The 21097-nt window shown below is 34.4% G+C and overlaps 1 protein-coding gene across 3 annotated transcripts in view; it reads right to left on the minus strand.

Annotated features, from left to right (window-relative positions):
* PCSK5 (proprotein convertase subtilisin/kexin type 5) overlaps positions 1-21097 on the minus strand; it is an 868299-nt gene that overhangs the window by 376832 nt on the left and 470370 nt on the right. For all 3 annotated transcript variants that reach the window (XM_053702490.1, XM_053702492.1, XM_053702493.1), the window contains exons 13-17: positions 9609-9745; positions 7032-7175; positions 6809-6911; positions 3822-4015; positions 2816-2900 (exon numbers count right to left, since the gene is read on the minus strand). In XM_053702490.1, the coding sequence (XP_053558465.1) occupies positions 2816-2900; positions 3822-4015; positions 6809-6911; positions 7032-7175; positions 9609-9745 (663 nt within the window). The remainder of the gene's footprint in view (positions 1-2815; positions 2901-3821; positions 4016-6808; positions 6912-7031; positions 7176-9608; positions 9746-21097) is intronic.

Genomic DNA, 21097 nt, shown 5'->3' on the forward strand with positions numbered 1-21097 from the left:
AAATTCACCAAACTTTCACCACAGTGTCTTAAAGCCTTAAAAGTATTGCACACCAAATTTGGAAGCTTTAACCCTTAAAATAACGGAACCGGAGCCGTTTTGAACTTTAACCCCTTTACAGTCCCTGGTATCTGCTTTGCTGAGACCCAACCAAGCCCCAAGGGGAATACGATACCAAATGACGCCTTCAGAAAGTCTTTTCTAAGTATCAGAGCTCCTCTCACATGCGACTGCATGCCATGCCTCTCAAAAACAAGTGCGCAACACCGGCGCGAAAATGAGGCTCTGCCTATGCTTTGGGAAAGCCCCTAAAGAATAAGGTGTCTAAAACAGTGCCTGCCGATATTATTATATCAAAATACCCAGATAAAATGATTCCTCAAGGCTAAATATGTGTTAATAATCAATCGATTTAGCCCAGAAAAAGTCTACAGTCTTAATAAGCCCTTTTTGAAGCCCTTATTTACGATCGTAATAAACATGGCTTACCGGATCCCATAGGGAAAATGACAGCTTCCAGCATTACATCGTCTTGTTAGAATGTGTCATACCTCAAGCAGCAAGAGACTGCTCACTGTTCCCCCAACTGAAGTTAATTGCTCTCAACAGTCCTGTGTGGAACAGCCATGGATTTTAGTGACGGTTGCTAAAATCATTTTCCTCATACAAACAGAAATCTTCATCTCTTTTCTGTTTCTGAGTAAATAGTACATACCAGCACTATTTCAAAATAACAAACTCTTGATTGAATAATAAAAACTACAGTTAAACACTAAAAAACTCTAAGCCATCTCCGTGGAGATGTTGCCTGTACAACGGCAAAGAGAATGACTGGGGTAGGCGGAGCCTAGGAGGGATCATGTGACCAGCTTTGCTGGGCTCTTTGCCATTTCCTGTTGGGGAAGAGAATATAGTGTAAGCAAGGAGGAGCGGATTCCCATGTAGTAGGATAAAAAGTTCTTTATTTCAAAAAATAATTAAAAATTGCAAACGGGGCAACAGACAAGGAAAACAGGTGCAAAACAGGCGTGACACCTATGGGCTTACATGTTTCGGCGCTTAGCCGTAATCATAGCCTTTCCTTGTCTGTTGCCCCGTTTGCAATTTTTAATTATTTTTTGAAATAAAGAACTTTTTATCCTACTACATGGGAATCCGCTCCTCCTTGCTTACACTACGACTTAACACCAGACTAGGATACCCATTACTACAGCCCTGCTTTCGTTGTCATCCCGGGTGAAGACTACTGCACCACGCCCCCCGATACTCACGCACGTACACGCTGAATGCCGAGGAGAGCAGTTTGGATTGTCGCCAACTTGCACGGATTGCCGTCTGTCTTCTTACTCTGCCATTCCACAGGGACACCAGCGCAGATGCGGATGCGTTTGTATATGCCGAAGATAGGTTCCGGCTAACACGCATTTTTTGGAGTTCCCCAGGTGGCCTTTGGAGTTTCCTTTATTCACGGACGGCTCACCCCCGGGTGGGTGAAGAGAACCAGTCTATCAGCTGACCGGTGAGTGGGGGGCAGTTGGACTCAAGTCCCGGGACCAACCTTAATCTGCATATATATTTGGATATTGATTTGCATCGTTTTGAGATATGCTTACTCCACATGTGAATTACAATCTATACAGCATAGACACATATCTGTGAGTGTACAAACCCTCTTCCCTACTATTTTCATTTAGGGGAAGAGAATATCCCACAAGTAAGGATGACGCCGTGGACCGGACACACCTATGTTGGAGAAAAAAGAGTCCAAAGAATTTTGGTGATTTCTCTCCATGACGGTAAGTTCTTAATCATCAGGCTCTAAATTTGGGATGATTTAACTCCTGCCACCTCTGAGGTGGTCGAAAGGAAGAAAGCTGTGGTCTTACAATAATATTTGAATAGGCACCAGAATGGCTAAACGGATAAATAATTAAATGATAAACAGAGCCCATGGTTTTCACATTGCACTTCTAATAGATTTGAATTAAAGGTTCCATCTAATATTTCTATATAAAATCCATATCTGTATTTCAGTTATAGAAGTTCTCAAGATTTTTCTGAAGTAGTTTCCTGACATAAATAGATACATTTTCTAAAGATAAAATATTCAGCAAATACACCCGGTTTTACTTCTGCAACTGGCACACAAAATATTGGATGTAGTTATTACAAATAAGCCGTGGCAAGATTCCAAACTGTACACACCTTAGGGTAAGAGCAAAGGTATGTTCAATATTTAGGAATGTGTGATATTTAGTAGCCAAGAAATGTATATACAGAGAGATTAAAACTGTGCTTTCTGATATGTTTTTATAATATTGATTTATTTAGCAGAATGTTAAAATTCCTTGCTAATGGCATTTCCCTGTACTATACAGGTAAGACTTTAGATTTTTATAACTATAAACAAAATCCTTGACACAGATATCTGAAAAGGAATAGCTAGGAATTTAAATCTACTGCAATACTGCAAATGCTAAATGTTCTATTTGTGAAAACATTCTGAAGGTCATTCCAAGTCTTTTTTAAATATCTGTCCATGCAGCTTTGACCATATTATATTACTCATCTGAAGGTGGGCTACAGATTCTCAGTAACGTTTTGGATTCCAGGAGTACTTTAGGCTATTGTTTTGTTAGTACATCAAATTTCCACCTTGAAAAAAATGGTTACCAGCTGAACTTTATAGCAAGAAAGGAAGAACACACAATCAGCCTCCAGCTACTGTACAAATTATATTCCTTACTAAAAGCCATTTGATTTATGTTCCCAAGTTAAGAGACCACATACCCAGGATAATTCATCAACAATTTACCTTAAGCCCAGTTTGCACTCTGTGCAGGTCTGATCTGAAGTGCATGTCTTACAGTTCTCACTGCATCTTTGACAAAGGGTTTTATCTACAAATGAAGAACAAATCATCAGCAATTATTTCAGTCAAGGTGTTTAGTAACTTATAAATGCATTGCAATGACAAACAAAAAAAATGAAAGGGGTTATACAAGGATCTAAGCAACGTCATTGCTACAGTGATTTTGGTGTTTGGTAATAATTCTGCTATACTTAATCAATTGTAAGGCTTTGTGATTCAACTATTTTAAACTTGGATCTTTATAAAGATTAAATCTATATCTATCAGAATTAGTAGTGGAAGATTCAATTGCATATTTAAAGCATATTATATGACTAGAATATCTATATTATAAACTATAATAAAAGAATATCTACCTTGTAAAGTAACATTTTACACCTGTTTTGTACATAACATGTAAAGTGCTTAGCAATAGTCATTGCATTTTTTTCTTAAATGCAGTAGAATCACATAATTAACAAGTGCATAATAAAAAGACAATACAATAACACCTACTATGAATTTCAAATAAGCAGTATATTTTTTTTTTCCAACAAATTTATTTTTTTCTCCCATTTTCTAGCCCCCTGTATTATGTGACAGACATCAGCCAATCACAGACTAGTATACATATACCCTGTGAGTTTGTGCACATGCTCAGTAGGATCCTGTTCCCCAGAAAGTGTGAATATAAAAAGTCTGTGCAAAATTTGATAATGGAAGTAAATTGTAAAGTGTCTTAAAACGACGTGCTCTTTCTGAATCATAACAGTTTATTTTGACTTGAGTGTGCCTTTAAAATAGGCCATTCACAAACCTTACAGTAGGCTGGTATACAGATGTAGAAAAGGATTCATGTTTACATGAGACAAGTAATAAATATGACCGATATAAATAATACTAATATAAACAGTACTCTGTTAAGATGTATAGCCTAGTAATATTACAATTCACAAAAATTAGAACTTACGTTCATTCAGGTAAAAGCCAGTTGGACAACTAGAAGCACAGCTATTAGTTTCTTCAATAAGGTAGAAGCCCAGCTTACAGCTTGTGCATTGGTCACTACGGCTCCCTTTACATGTGTCACAGTGAAAAGAACATTTTTTGCACTTTTTTTTGTCTGCGTTGTAGTGACCAGAAGGACATTCTGAAACGCATACCCTATAAAAGAAAATAAAGCTTTGTTTAAGTGAAGGATGATAAACTATGGAAAAACGTACAACAAAATATTGCCGTTTATACTTTGGTACACACATTATTCTATTGAATTGCTAGCTATTGACATATGTTTTTCATTTTTACATTAAAGTGACATGATAATTCATGATTCAGATACATCATGCAATTTCCACTTTTTTTTTTTTTTAAATTATCAAATGCACTTAGTATCTTTATCGAAAGGCATATCTAGGTAACTTCTGGCATGTGCATGTGACTTGAGCAAACAACCAATCTAGGGCCAGTACCTGTGTAATGCAACTGAACCTGCATTCAAAAGGCAGCGGAAAATGCTGAAGGTATTAGGGTTTATGTGCTATTAGTTTAATTATATAGAGACAAATTGTGTAGCTTGGTTGATGGAACAAAATATTAAAAAATAAATACTTAATTATCCACATTATTTTAATTATGCAAGTAAGCATTGGTGGAGTTTCATGGAAAAAAATAATTTGATCTACACAATTCAAGATATATTAATAGATTTACATTCTTTTTAATGAAATATAAAAAATATTTCATTAAAAGGAACATAAATCAATTAATATATATTAAATTATGTAGATCAAATGTATTTTTGTCCATAAAACCAATGCTTACTTGCTTAATTTAAATCTGTTTCATCTATGGTTTCAGATATACTTTATAAAACAAATAACTATAATGCACAGTATGACACTTGTCACTATATTACACCCAAGAAACCTTTAAAAAATAGTTTCAGGGTAGATCTGCAACATGTTGGTTGAATGTTTATTAAAGGGATTTCATTAGCTATATAGAAATCACCCCCTTATAAATTAGTTCAAAGTAAAAATAGTACATCTTACAGTATCAAAAGCTTTAAATATCAAACATAGGTCTAACAGAACAATTTTAGCATATTTTATTTGAATTAAAGTTTGGCTTTTATAAAAATGACTGTTTGTGGTTTGGTTTTAGAAGATATTTTATAAAATCCCTTGAAACTAACAAACTATCTTAGAAGCCAACAAGGAGCCAAAAGCCAAATATATCCATTACAATCAAATATAATGATAGTTTGTTAAAAGTATAAAATTAAATTAACATTAAAATAGAAATATATAAGATTGTACATTAAATTAACGCTGCAGAATCTGTTGGCGGTCTACAAATTACTGATAATTATAATAATAAAATTAAAAAATATATATGAAATTAAACATCTTTGAATTTGAAATATCAGATTTAAAATGTATTTTTTTTTATGATTTAATATGATTAAATGTTAAACTTAATATTACTGACACCTGAATTTGTTAATGATGTTCACATCCAACACTTGCTACATTTAAGGTCATGCACCACTCTCTTATGGGCGCACTATTTTGTAACCTAGGTTTCACCGCAGGTATCTGAAGGCGAGTTACTGCACATGCACAAACAGGTTAACACTGGAATTCAGTGAAAGCTAGATTTCAAGATTGCGGCACCCATGACTTGAGGGAGTGCTTTTATTGTTTAATGTTCCTTTAAATGGACATGCAACACAGACATTTTCTTTCATGATTCAGATAGAGAAGACAATTTTAAAAAACGTTCCAGTTTACTTCTTTTATTTAATTTGCTTCCTTCTCTTGTTATCCTTTGCTGAAAGGTTTATCTAGGAAAGCTCAGGAGCAGCAAAGAACCTAGGTTCCAGCTGCTGATTGGTGTTTTCATGTATATACCGATTGTCATTGGCTCACCCATGTGTTCAGTCAGCAACCAGAAGTGCATTGCTGCTCCTTCAACAAAGTATACCAAGAGAATGACGTAAATTTAATAATAGAAGTAAACTGGAAATTTGTTTAAAATTGTATGCTCCATCTGAATCATGAAAGAAACAATGTAGGTTTCATGCCCCTTTAAGTTCTAACTATAGCACATGTGACTTGAAATCCATGACTTTTTACAAGTCAGTCTCAAGTCGTTTGCTAGTGACTGACCTGTGAATAACAGACTGCATATATACGCTTACTAGCATGTCAATTGAGTTTTTTTAAAAAGCCAATGTGAGACTTGGGCTGTACAAGTCAGCTATAACTTTATAATATACTTTGCATGTATTACTCCTTAAAGGGACATTTTTTCATTTAAATATGTAAAATAGAGTGTTAAAAATGTATATTTTTTTTTTATATAGGAAAAATGAATTTTCATTAGCAGAAAAATAAATGTAACCTTTATTTGTCCATGTGTGATCTACCTTACAATAATAATTAGCTTTAACAATATTTTTGTATGTGCAAAAAAAAAAAAAAACGTGTTTTGATTTATATCATATACTTTTATGTTCCTTTTAACAAGGATTACATGCACACAATGAGGCCTATTTATTAAAGGTCTTGCGGACCTGATCCAACAGTGCGGATCAGGTCTGCAAGACCTAGTTGAATGTGGAGAGCAATACGCTCTCCGCATTTAATATTGCACCAGCAGCTCACAAGAGCTGCTGGTGCAACACCGCCCCCTGATGACTCGCGGCCAATCGGCTGCCAGCAGGGAGGTGTCAATCAAGCCGATCGTACCCGATCGAGAAGATTTCCGGCGATTCCTGTCTGCCTCATCAGAGCAGGCGGACAGGGTTATGGAGCAGCGGTCTTTAGACCCGCCAGAAACACGGGCCCACAAGCTCCATTCGGAGCTTGATAAATGGGCCCCAATTTATCGAGCAGCGAATATGCTGGTCAAACAGTCTTTACTCTTAACTAGAAGGATCCTTTAACTTCTTACCGTGTGTTATTTTTTGCTTTATAAGAAAAATGAAGACAGTCATTGCACTGGTAGGGTCCAGGTCCATCACATCCACCGTTGCTGCATTCAACATTGCATGGACCTTTAGATTCAAGATAAAAGCAATCACATTTTTTTAATGTTTATTTTTTTTATTTTTTAGTAGAACCGGGATATAAATAATTCCATAAGTTAGTTTAATTACAAGACATTATCTTCTTACCTGTGTAGTCATCCATGCTATAATCTTCTGATGGTTCCTCCACAGGGCTGGATCTAACGCGCTCTACTTTAGGTAAGTCATTCCTAGGGGAGTAAGGCTGAATAGATGTGCCGTACAGAACTAACGACCATTCTTTTAACTTTCCTTATAAAAAGAACAAAGTGCATAAGACACATTCTTTATATACATATAAATATGTTTATATTAATCATTGGTAGATACATTAGTCAAAACATTTTCAAACTTGTTTATTGCAGTCACTAATGACAATTAAAGCCATCTGTCATAAAAACAAGCATAGGTGTCTTTAAAGGGACGTAAAGCTTCCACAAGAAAATGCAGTCATGTGCTAAAGCATTTTCCTTTTGCATTGTTGCTTGCAGATATCTATGTATTTTATCCAGAAAAGGGTTACACATATAGTTAAAGTCAGCTCCATATCAATAATACACTGATCCTAAGCTGAACACAACTGGTCATTGGTGACTACAAACATATGCCACCTCTGATTGGCTTACTATTGTCCTGCTATTCCAGAGCTAACTTTAACTATACATTTAACCCAATTATTGGAGTTAAAAAAATAGATATAGACAATAAATAGTGAAATACCAATATACACTAATGCATTAGTGTATTATACAACCCCTGAAACATTTCGCAAGCTCTATACTCTTAATGAATAGCGCAGGAAGCAATATTAACACGCTCATATTACAAATGGTGAGTTAAATATTGAGCTCAAGAACATTCCAAAATACTGCAGTGCTTTTTAAAACCTGAAGTAAAACATTATTAGTAATAGAATAGCACAGAACTACACAACAAACTCCACAACTTACTCATCAAGCGCTCAAGTGACATCCAACATGAATTTTACTTTGCACCCCAGAAGAAGTCTATAATGGGAGGGAATTGGCGCACCCTTTACTATTGCTTAAACAATAAAAAAAGGGCTAGATTACAAGTGGAGCGCAAAAATGAATCAGCCATTACAAGTGGCTGGTTATTTCTACCACAAGCTTGTAGTAGCAATTAGCGCTCTGGTTAATTTTATAAATCTGCCCCAAATGCCCCCAAAATACCATCTAGTGTAGTTTATTAAAAAATAAAGATGGCAGAATCTTTATTTTTTAATAAACTTACTGCACTGGGCAGTGTTTTGGGGTTAAAGTTGGTGGGCGTGGGGTGTTAGAAAAAAAAAAGGGACTGCAAAGTGCCTTTACATTGCAGTCAATAGGAAGTGTGTTCCCAGTAAATATATATGTATATATATTTATGTGTTAATATGTTTATATATACATATTAACACAATAAATATATAGTATATCAGCATATACATATATATATGATTGCTGCCATCTCTGTGCAACTTACCCCCTTCACTGGCGCTAAAGTTCAGATGCTGTCTTTGTCGGTATCAAAACAAAGCTCCCATTGGAACCTATGGAAGCACGCTCTCATGAATGCTTCCTAACAATGCAAACGCAAGCTTGTAATACCAGCACACATTATAGTGCGCTGGCATTACAAAGTGATGAAATCGATATATAGCACTCCACTTGTAATCTAGCCCTAAGTTGGGCTTGTAATACGAGCACAAAAAAAGCTCTATTGATTCCTGTTAGAAATGGAAGTGCAGAACACTGCTATATTCCACAAAGAAATTGGCTGCACAATTTAGTGACCTATTTATTACTGCCCCTAATTGGCCACAGCAATTAAACTTTAAAAAATACATCTATAGTATATGTTATTCCCAGTCTAATCATTCTATATAGCATTTTATTAGTGTTTAATGTCCCTTTAATGTGTTTCAATTAAAGTGTTTTATTATAATATTGACAAATGTCAACAAATACGGCATAAAGGTACATTTTGTGTTAGATTTCTCTGCCTTTTTTAACAAGTATTCCCTATTGGAACATAGTGTTCTTTTCACAGTATTAATTTAAACAATGCTAGAAATCATATATTTAGCTAGTAAGCCAAAAGGTGCCTATTAATATTAATAAATATTTTATTTATGAACAAAGCACTTAGTCTTCAGAAACAAACGCTTAAGTTGCCAAGATATATTAAGAGAATTAATTACAAGTACGTTATATTTTGGTTACTCTTAAAGACACATACATTTATGATGGTTAAAGCCTTTTCTAAATTAAGAAAGATGAAGTCAACCATCACAAATTTAACCATCTTGCTTAAACTGAACAAGGGCTTTAATTAAAGGAGATAGTACTAAAACATTTTTGTTTCATCCAAAAAGGAATTATGTTAACATTTTAAAATCTTATGTTGCCCTCCCTGTTGTCTCCAAAAGGCACAAATCTATTTCTTTTTTTGGAATTCCAGAAGCACTTTTTTTTGCATCTAAACAAAAAAGTTTGCATGTATGGGATAGAAACATACAGATAACCACATGACACCCATTCAGAATCTAGTATCTTGACTAAACTGAAAGAACATACATTTAATTAACTAAATACAATATGTTAAGATAAATGGATTTAATTGTTTGAAGGTCATTTAAAATATTTGGTAAGATGACGTTATAGCAGTTGGAACAATTATTACCGGGTGTCTTGAAGTTTCTAAGCTGTGAAGGAGTATCATGAATCTCCAGTATCCAGTCCCCTGAAGCTTTCTCTCCCCAGCAGTGAGTAGTCATAAATTCCCAATTCTTGAATCCTTCCATGGAATGGTCAAACAATCTATGGGATATGCAATAAAACAACTTGAAAGTATGGCAACAACTGAATTTAACCTAAAAATATATAAAAACAAGTGGTGTTTTGCTAAGAAAAACATTCTGAAAGAGTATATAAATACAGGTGGCCCTCGTTTTACAACGGTTCAATTTACACAGTTTCAGAATAACAGCCTTTTTTCCAGTCATGTGACTGCTATTGAAAAGCATTGAGAAGCAGTGCATTTATTAAAAACATAATTTATGTAAGAACTTACCTGATAAATTCATTCCTTTCATATTGGCAAGAGTCCATGAGCTAGTGACGTATGGAATATACATTCCTACCAGGAGGGGCAAAGTTTCCCAAACCTCAAAATGCCTATAAATACACCCCTCACCACACCCACAATTCAGTTTAACGAATAGCCAAGAAGTGGGGTGATAAGAAAGGAGCGAAAGCATCAACAAGGAATTGGAATAATTGTGCTTTATACAGAAAAATCATAACCACCAAAAAAAAGGGGTGGGTCTCATGGACTCTTGCCAATATGAAATAAATTAATTTATCAGGTAATTTCTTACATAAATTATGTTTTCTTTCATGTAATTGGCAAGAGTCCATGAGCTAGTGACGTATGGGATAGCAAATACCCAAGATGTGGAACTCCACGCAAGAGTCACTAGAGAGGAAGGGATAAAATAAAGACAGCCAATTCCGCTGAAAATACAATCCACAACCCAAATCAAAAGTTTTAATCTTTATAATGAAAAATACTGAAATTATAAGCAGAAGAATCAGACTGAAACAGCTGCCTGAAGTACTGAACATCTAAATGGTAGAATTTAGTAAAAGTATGCAAAGAAGACCAAATTGCTGCTTTGCAAATCTGATCAACAGAAGCTTCATTCTTAAAAGCCCAGGAAGTAGAAACTCACCTAGTAGAATGAGCCGTAATCCTTTGAGGCGGGGATTTACCCGACTCCAGATAAGCATGATGAATCAAAACCTTTAACCAAGACGCCAAAGAAATGGCAGAAGCCTTCTGACCTTTCCTAAAACCAGAAAAGTTAACAAATAGACTAGAAGTCTTTCTGAAATCTTAGTAGCTTCAACATAATATTTCAAAACTCTGACCACATCCAAAGAATGTAAGGATCTTTCCAAAGAATTCTTAGGATTTAGGACCCAAGGAAGGAACAATAATTCCTCTATTAATGTTGTTAGAATTCACAACCTGAGGTAAAAATTTAAATAAAGACAGCAAAAACTGCCTTATCCTGATGAAAAATCAGAAAATGAGGCTCACAAGAAAAAGAAGATCATTCAAAAACTCTTCTAGCAGAAGAGATGGCCAAAAGGAACAATACTTTCCATGAAAGTAATTCAATGTCCAAAGAATGCATATGCTCAAACGGAAGAGCCTGTTAAGCCCTCAGAACCAAATTAAGACTCCAAGGAGGAGAAATTCGCTTAATGACAGGCTTGATACGAACCAAAACCTGAACAAAACAATGAATATCAGAAGGATTAGCAATTTTTTCTGTGAAACAGCACAGAAAGAGCAGAGATTTGTCCTTACAAGGAACTTGCAGACAAAACCTTATGAAGAAACTATAAAATCCTAGGAATTCTAAATGAATGCCAAGAGAAATTATGAGAAGAGCATCATAAGATGTAAGTCTTCCAAACTCGATAATAAATCTTTCTAGACAGATTTACGAACCTGCAACATAGTATTAATCACTAAGTCAGAGAAACCTCTATGACTAAGCACTAAGCGTTTTAATTTCCATACCATCAAATTTAATAATTTGATTTCCTGATGGAAAAAACAAATCTTAAGATATAAGGTCTGGCCTAAATGGAAGTGACCAAGGTTGGCAACTGGACATCCGAACAAGAACCATATACCAAAACCTGAGCAGCCATGCTGGAGCCACCAGCAGCACAAACGATTGCTCCATGATGATTTTGAAAAATCACTCTTAAAAAGAAGAACCAGAAGGAGCAAAAATATAGGCAGATTGATAACTCCAAGGAAGTGTCAATGCATACACTGTTTCCGCCTGAGGATCCCCGGACCTGAATAGGTACCTGGGAAGTTTCCTTGTTTAGATGAGATGCCATCAGAACTATTACTGGAAACCCTCACATCAGAACAGTTTGAAAAAAACACATCTGGGTAAAGAAACCATTCTCCCAGATGTAAAGCTTGATTGACAGAGATAATCCGCTTCCCAAATGTCTAAACCTGGTATATGGACCGCAGAAATTAAACAGGAGCTGGAATTAGCTCAAGCAAGTATCCAAGAGACTTCTTTCACAGCCTAAGGACTGAGAGTCCCACCCTGATGATTGACATACGCCACAGTTGTGACATTGTCAGTCTGAAAAACAATAACGTCTCTCTCTTCAAAAAGAAGCCAAAACTGACGAACTCTGAGAATGCACGGAGTTCCAAAACATTGAATGGTAATCTCGCCTCCTGAGATTTCCAAACCCCTTGCGCTGACAGAGATCCCCAGACACCCTCCCAACCTAAAAGACTCGCATCTGTAGTGATCAAGGTCCAGGTTGGATGAATCGAAGAGACCCGTAGAACTATATGATGGTGATCTAACCACCAAGTCAAAGATAGTTGAACATTGGAATTCAAAGATATTAAAAATGATATCCTAGAATCCCTGCACCATTAATTCAGCATAAAAAACTGGAAAGGTTTCATATGAAAAGGAGCAAAGGGAATTGCATCCAATGCTGCAGCCATGAGACCTAAAACTTCCATGCATATAGCTACTGAAGGAAATAATAGAGACTGAAGGTTCCGACAAACTGAACCCAATATAATTGTCTCCTGTCTGTTAGAGACAAAGACATTGACATAATCTATCTGGAAACCTAAAAAAAGGTGACCCTTGTCTGAGCAACTAAGGATCTTTTGATAAAAAGATCCTCCAACCATGTCTTAGAAGAAACAACAAAAGTTGAATCGTATAAGATTCTGCAGAACAAAAAGACTGAGCCAGTACTACGAGATCGACCAAATAAGGAAACACTGAGAACCGTGAAAAGATTATCAGAGCTGTCGCTAGACCAGAAGGAAAAGCAACAAATTGGTAATGCTTGTCAAAAAAAGAGAATCTCAGAAAATGAAAATAATCTGAATGAAAACAGAAGAAGATATGCATCTATTGTATCTATTGTAAACAAATAATGCCCTTACTGACCAAAAAGGCAGAATAGACCATATAAACACCATTCTGAAAGAAGGAACTCTTATATGACAAATCAAAAAGATTTTCTATCTTTGGGACAATGAATAGTTTTGCACAAAACCCCAAACCCTGTTCCTGAAAAGGAACTGGTATGAATACCCCAGATAACTCCAGGTCTGAGCAGCGCCTTGAGACCCCAACGGGTAACCAGCCACGCCTCACAAGTACCCAACACATACAGGTCTGAAACATACTTCAGAAAAATGTGAGCCTTTACTGGAATAGCTGGAATATGCTAGAGAGAAAAAAACTTCTCACAGGCGGTTTTACTCTGAATCCTATTCAGTACCCCAAACAAAGAAGTTTGGACCGAATTGAACCAAACAAATTTATAAAAAAGTCAAAACCTGCCCCTTACCAACTAAGATGGAATAAAAAAACGCACCTATATGCAAATTTGGGGGGCTGACTTTGATCTTTTAAATAGCTGAAATTCAATCCATGTTGAAGAAAGCTCCCAAATATAAACATGTTACTTGGGGAAGAATTAGGATTCCGCTCTTTATTAAGAACAAACTAACATAAGCTTAAGATTTACTCTTAGTACTCAATCTTGAAGCAACAAAAAACTCCCTTCCCCAGAGTAACAGTTGTGAAAAAATGTAATCCAATTGTGAACCAAATAATTGATTACCTTGGAAAAAAAGAAATATGAATTGAAATCAAATTAGCATTCCAAGAATAAGCCACAAAGTTCTTCTAGCTAAAAATAGCTAAAGACATAGATTAAACCTCAATTGTGAAAATATCAAAAAAATTACGACACAAATGAAATTATTAGCATGTTAATCAACTTAACAATGTTAAATCAAATCATAATCCGATACTTGTTGCACTAAAGTATCCAACCAGAAAGTTGAAGTATTTGCAACATCAGCCAAATAATTTGCAGGCCTAAGAAAAGGACCTGAAATAAAATAATTTTCCTTAAATAAGATACAAGTTTCCCATCTGAAGGAAAATAAATACTATTTTCTATAGGAATAGTAGTATGTTTAGCAAGAGTAGAGATAGCCCCATTAACTTGGGGATCTTCCTCAAAACATTAAACTAACTGCCAGCAAAGGATACAATTTAAAAACCTTAAAGAAGGAATAAAAGAAGTTCCAGGCCTATTCCATTCCCTAGTATCATAAACTGGGAAAAAAACCTCTGAAGAAACCACAGAAGGTTAATGAGCAGAATTTAAATGTTAGTTAGTCTTAAATCAAAAGAACTAGACTCCTTAATATCCAATATAATCAACACCTTTTCAACAACGAATGTACTCTATTTAAAAATAAAAAAGTAGATTTGTTAGTGTCAAATATCTGATGAAGTATATTCTAAATGAGAAAAAACACCATCAGAGAAGGATAATTCAGTATGTTGTCGGTCATTTAAAAATTCATCAACTAAATGAGAAGTTTAAAAAAGACCTATAAATTTTATTAAAAGGCGGGATGTCAGACAAAGCCTTTAGGATAGAATCAGAAAAACATTCTCATAGATTCCTAGGTATATCTTGTACATTAGATGTAAAAAGAATAGCAATATATAATGCATAAATACTAATGGACTCTGCATGTAAAAGTTTATAATGATAACTTATTACAAACCATAGCTAAAAATAAAATTCATAACATTAAAATAAAAGAACTTAGCTTTGGTAGGACTGATATCAGTCATCAGGAATCCAACAGTATTTTCTGATACAGGAAAAGTTTTGGAATATCTTGCAATATGTAATAGAAAAACAACATACAAAGCAAAATTATCAAATTCCTTAAATGACAGTTTCAGGAATGGGAAAAAATGCAAACAGAACAAGCCTCTAGAAACCAGAAGCAACTAAAAAGCGAGACTGAAATAATGTGAAAAAAACTGGCGCCAAGTATGACGCCCAGATTTTTGGCGCCAAGTATAATGCCCATATTTTTTGGCGCCAAGAATGACACCCATATTTTTTAGCGCCAAAAACATCCGCAACACACTACGTCAAAAATGACGCAACCATGTGAAAACTTCCGGCGTCAACTATGACGCAGGAAATGACGAAATTTTGGCTCCCAAAAAGTCTTGCGCCAAGAATGATGCAATACATTGAAGCATTTTCTGCACCCGTGAGCCTAACAGCCCGCAATTTAGAAAAAAAGTCAATTGAAAATTTTTTAAGGTAAGAAAAAAATGAATTCATATGCATTTTCCCAAAAAAATTAAACTGACAGTCTGAAAGAAGGAATACTGATTATCCTGAATCATGGCAAATATAAGTTTAACACATATATTTAGAACTTTACATATAAAGTGCCCAACCATAGCTTAGAGTGTCATGAATAGAAATAAGACTTACTTACCCTAAGACACTCATCTACATATAGTAGATAGCCAAACCAGTACTGAAACGAGAATCAGTAGAGGTAATGGTATATAAGAGTATATCGTCGATCTGAAAAGGGAGGTAGGAGAAGAAATCTCTACGACCGATAACAGAGAACCTATGAAATAGATCCCCTAGAGGAAGACCATGGTATTCAAATAGGCAATACTCTCTTCACATCCCTCTGACATTCACTGCACTCTTGAGAGGAAAACCGGGCTTCAGCCTGCTGTGAAGCGCATATCAACATAGAAATCTAGCACAAACTTACTTCACCACCTCCATGGGAGGCAAAGTTTGTAAAAACTGAATTGTGGGTGTGGTGAGGGGTGTATTTATAGGCATTTTGAGGTTTGGGAAACTTTGCCCCTCCTGGTAGGAATGTATATCCCATACGTCACTAGCTCATGGACTCTTGCCAATTACATGAAAGAAATAGCCAGTAAGTAGAGCTGTCCGCTTGTGTTGCAGCAAAGCCAAGCAAGCTGAAATTAATCAGTTTAACCAGACCTGAGCTATTGAGCAGATTTCAAAGGAACAAGATCTTCCTGTCTATAAATCAGTCCAGGTGTTACTTATGACAATTTTGAGAGGGGCCTGGAACCTATTTCCCTCACTTCCCATTGACTTACATTATAAACTTGGTTTTTATTTACAACGGTTTCGATTTACAACCATTCCTTCTGGAACCTAACCCCGGTGTAAACTGAGGGCTACCTGTATATATATATATATATATATATATATATATATATGTGTGTGTGTGTGTGTGTGTGTGTGATAATGCTAATGTAAAATATATATCTATACCTTTGTATATATCTGTAGGAATAGATACACAGGTATATATATATATATATATGTATTAAAAATAAAAATAGCATTTTACTGTATGTGAAGAACATTGGAATGTTAAATATTAATAACTCTCGTCAGATTAGAGCATGAGCTATAAGTTAGGTTTTTTTGTTCTACGCTCGCCATTGAAGTTTATGAGAAGAAAAAATTATCAGGGTCGAAATATCTGAAGTCCTGAAATTAGCGTGCATCAGGTTTCGCTCAAATGCAAAACTTTACTTTCAACTTGTAATACATGAGCTAACCTGCATGTGCAACAAGATTACTTCTAGCGTTTTTTAACACTCGAGCAAGAGCGCTCAACAATGCCACACTTGTAATCTAGCCCTAAATAAATTGTATAAACATAGTATTGAGGTTATTCCCTGCCTCCCTCTAGTTATGGGTCCATTCCATTGTTTCCTATGGTGTTCGCAAGCACAAAGCTCTCAGATTGAGAATCTGGTCCAACGCGACCTTCGACATGCGAATGTACAAATTGAAAGTATAATAAATCTTAAATTAGTCAAATCTACCTCTAGAAATGAATGATTTTTCACAAATGCGATGATATTACAGAATAATCGAGTTTCAGCGAATTTTGATTGCCGCAACGCAGCAAATCTATTTGGACAATTTGTTATAAATTGAATACATGATAACTTTCAGTAGTCTATTTTGCACATAAATTTGAAGCTTAATTATAGTGAGTTTTCAGTGAAGCTTTGATAAATGGGGGCAGAGAATCAGTTTGATTCAAAAAATATATCAACTTAATTCATGCAAATCCATTTAATCTACAAATCAGCCAGTCCTTTACATTTCTTGGCCCACAGCCGTAAAAGCATATTGATACATTTAATCAAGTATAATCTTTATGCATTAACAGAATTATGCAATAAATGATGTAGCCTTATTTTTTATTACATTTCTGTCATTTGGAATTTATTTTATAACATACTCTTTCTATTTGTTGTTCAATAACATTTATATATCTTAATCATCTGTAGACTATTTACAGACACATTATCAGTAGTTAAAATATATGTCACAAAAGGCAGTTGAGATGAAAAAATAAGCAAACTCAAATGTATGTGAAAAATAGCCTGGAAAAGAAAACTTGTTTTCAATATAAATAATTGTTTTACCTTGTCTTTAATGCAATAATGCAGGAAATGTTACCAGAAGATAAAGTAATGCTTTTAAATTACTTGTAACAGGTGCACTATCTGTAAATATCATTGCTTAAAGGGATACTGAACCCAATTTTTTTATTTTGTGATTCAGATAGAGAATGTAATTTTAAGCAACTTTCTAATTTACTCCTAGTATCACATTTTCTTCATTCTCTTGGTATCTTTATTTGAAAAGCAAGAATGTAAGTTAAGATGCAGGCCCATTTTTGGTGAACAACCTGGGTTGTTCTAGCCGATTGGTGGATACATTCACCCACCAATAAGCAAGTGCTGCCCAGAGGTCTGAACCAAAAATTGGCTGGCTCCTTAGCTTAGATGCCTTTTTTCAAATAAAGATAGCAAGAGAACAAAGAAAAATTGATAATAGGAGTAAATTAGAAAATTGCTTAAAACTGCATGCTCTATCTGAATCACGAAAGAAAATATTTGGGTTCAGTGTCCCTTTAAGATAAGGTTATCAGTAAATATCATTGCTTAAAGGGATACTGAACCCAATTTTTTTATTTTGTGATTCAGATAGAGAATGCAATTTTGAGCAACTTTCTAATTTACTCCTAGTATCACATTTTCTTCATTCTCTTGGTATCTTTATTTGAAAAGCAAGAATGTAAGTTAAGATGCAGGCCCATTTTTGGTGAACAACCTGGGTTGTTCTAGCCGATTGGTGGATACATTCACCCACCAATAAGCAAGTGCTGCCCAGAGGTCTGAACCAAAAATTGGCTGGCTCCTTAGCTTAGATGCCTTTTTTCAAATAAAGATAGCAAGAGAACAAAGAAAAATTGATAATAGGAGTAAATTAGAAAATTGCTTAAAACTGCATGCTCTATCTGAATCACGAAAGAAAATATTTGGGTTCAGTGTCCCTTTAAGATAAGGTTATCAGGAAGTGTTTTAACAAATTAACTAGACTTAATAATACAACTATCCCTCCTTAAACCAAACACACAAATATATATATATATATATATATATATATATATATATACACACACACACACATATATATATATATATATATATAAATATTTAATCTACAGTATCTATTTAAATACATTATTTTAATTTGATCCTGAATCTGTTTTTGTATTGCTGTATACACTAAAATGTGAATACTTATTAGAGAACCAAAAAATATAAACTGTTTTGACAAAAGGTTCTATAAACAAAAGGTGCATACTGTGAACAATGGTAGAGTTAGCATTGGGAATATGATTTAGTCCAATGATTAAGGACAAACATGCTTGGCACCTGTGTATAAGTAATACACTTTTGATAACTTCAGTATAAAACTGCACTAAATTAGCACATAGCAAACATCTTATTCAGAGTTCATTTGTTATGTATACACAGATTAATAAACCTATTTCACATCTAATGAAAGCAGAAACATCTTGATAATTGTACAATGTTGGGATCTACAATTAAAGGGACGGTAAAGTCAAAGTCAAACAATTTAATTATTTGATTTGGATAGAGCATTTCATTTTAAACTATTTTCCAATTCACTTATATTCTCTAATTTGTGTTGTTCTCTTGGTATCCTATGTTGAAAAGCATACCTAGGTAGGGTCAAGAGCAGCAATGCACTATTAGTAGCTAGCTGCACGTGTATGCCTCTTGTCATTGGCTCACCCAGTGTGTTCAGCTAGCTCCCAGTAGTGCATTGCTGCTCCTTCAACAAATGAGACCAAAATAATAAATTCAATTTGATAATTAAAGTAATTTGGAAGTTGTTTAAAATTGTATGCTCTATCTGAAACTTGAAAGAAAAATTGTGGGCTTCATGTCCCTTTAATTTTAATTTTAACCCGTAAGACAAAGGCTGGATAATAAGACATATGGATATAGTTATCAACACCATTATTGATAATAGAGGTAATATAGCAAGTTATCTTAACATGGAATAATATCTGCAGTTATTTAAAACAATAAATCTAAATCTTTGAGAATCCATTCAGGTGACATGCTCACTGGGTTGGAACAATCAAGCATTTTGCTTGTGATTCATGGGGCAAAAAAACTATTTACACATTTGTGTTTTCTCTTTAAAAACTGAATCTCTTATTGCATAGTTTTAGAGAGTTACGCATATAAGAGCCACAATATATATCAGTATTATATTTTGTTTAGTTATTTAACCTCTTCAATTAATATTTGTCTACATTCTGACCTGGTGTAATATAATGTTTGTATCATTAAATGGTTATGAAACAGTCTATTGTAATAAAAAAGCACTGAGCAGTGGCATAAAGGTGGCCCTCGGTTTACAACGGTTCAATTTGCACAGTTTCAGAATAACAACTTTTTTTCAGTCATAGCCAGTAGGTGGAGCTGTCCGCTTGTTTTGCAGCAAAGATATGCAAGCCAAGCAAGCTGAAATTAATCAGTTTAACCAGACCTGAGCTATCGAGCAGCTTGCAAAGGAACAAGTTCTTCCTGTCTATAAATCAGTCCAGATTGCAATGCATAGAAAGAACTATTTGCAGAAAAATGCAAGTAAAGTCTATGTTGTGTGATTATTTTATTAGGTTTATAATGCTGTTTAGCAAATGTTTTTGTTCATTTAACTTAGTTTAATTATATATTCTGTGTTGTGTGATTATTTATTAGGTTAATAATGCTGTTTAGCATTTAAAGTCTTCATTTCAAAGCTTTAAAAATAATGCATTAGGTGCTACTTATGCCAATTTTGAGAGGGGCCTGGAACCTAACTCCCTCACTTCAAATTGACTTACATTATAAACTGGGTTTCAATTTACAATGGTTTCGATTTACAACCATTCCTTCTGGAACCTAACCCCAGCGTAAACTGAGGGCTACCTGTACTTAATGGAAATCATTCCAATATGTATTATTCATCATTTTAAATGGATTTTACCATTTCTTTTTTTTTTTTTAAACTTCATTACTTCCTGTCACAGCCCTACAAAGAGGCTGGGGCCTCCACAGGAAGGCATTTATAGCTTGATTTTATTAACCTTATAGAGTAACATGAGCTAGTTTACTATTAAGTCAATGCTAGATAAACAGAGTCAGATTTGCCCATGCTCAGAAATGGGCAGAATGAAACTAAAGTTGCCAACCTGTCTGTTTTCTTATCTAGCTGTAGGCAGTGACACTACACTGATCATTTCTAAGTGTTAATTTTGCAAGAAAACAAGTACGTTGTTGGATGTGTATTTTTGTTTTACACAATCTGTTTCTTTTTAAGTTGAATTTGATTTAACAAGTCTGTTTTTACTAAAGGAGTACTGTTCAATATCCATTTATTTAAGACATTGCCCTAGTCTAAACAGATATGTCACATATGTTTCACATATTTTGGATATGAATCTGCATTAGCAGACAGTAATTGTTAATTGATCAGACATCTTCTAATATTTAAGTATTTTAACCTTAAATTTAAATATATATATATATATATATATAAAATAGAATCTCATATAGTTAATATATTATTTATAAACATGTATTTTTTGTTTAACTTTACAATAAGTTTTTTTTTTCTGCTATACATTATTATACTGATTATTTATTTTAAACCAATTCTTACACATTTGTTGTAATGTTTAAATCACAAATTATATACATTCACACATTATTTGCAACATTTAAAATTGCTAGCTAAATCTAGATTATCACAACATTTTTCAAAATGTCTCACAATTATCACTTTTATGTAAATAACAATTTGAACAGCAGA

Source organism: Bombina bombina, chromosome 2, assembly GCF_027579735.1.
Source record: "Bombina bombina isolate aBomBom1 chromosome 2, aBomBom1.pri, whole genome shotgun sequence".
Classification (NCBI taxonomy): domain Eukaryota; kingdom Metazoa; phylum Chordata; class Amphibia; order Anura; family Bombinatoridae; genus Bombina; species Bombina bombina.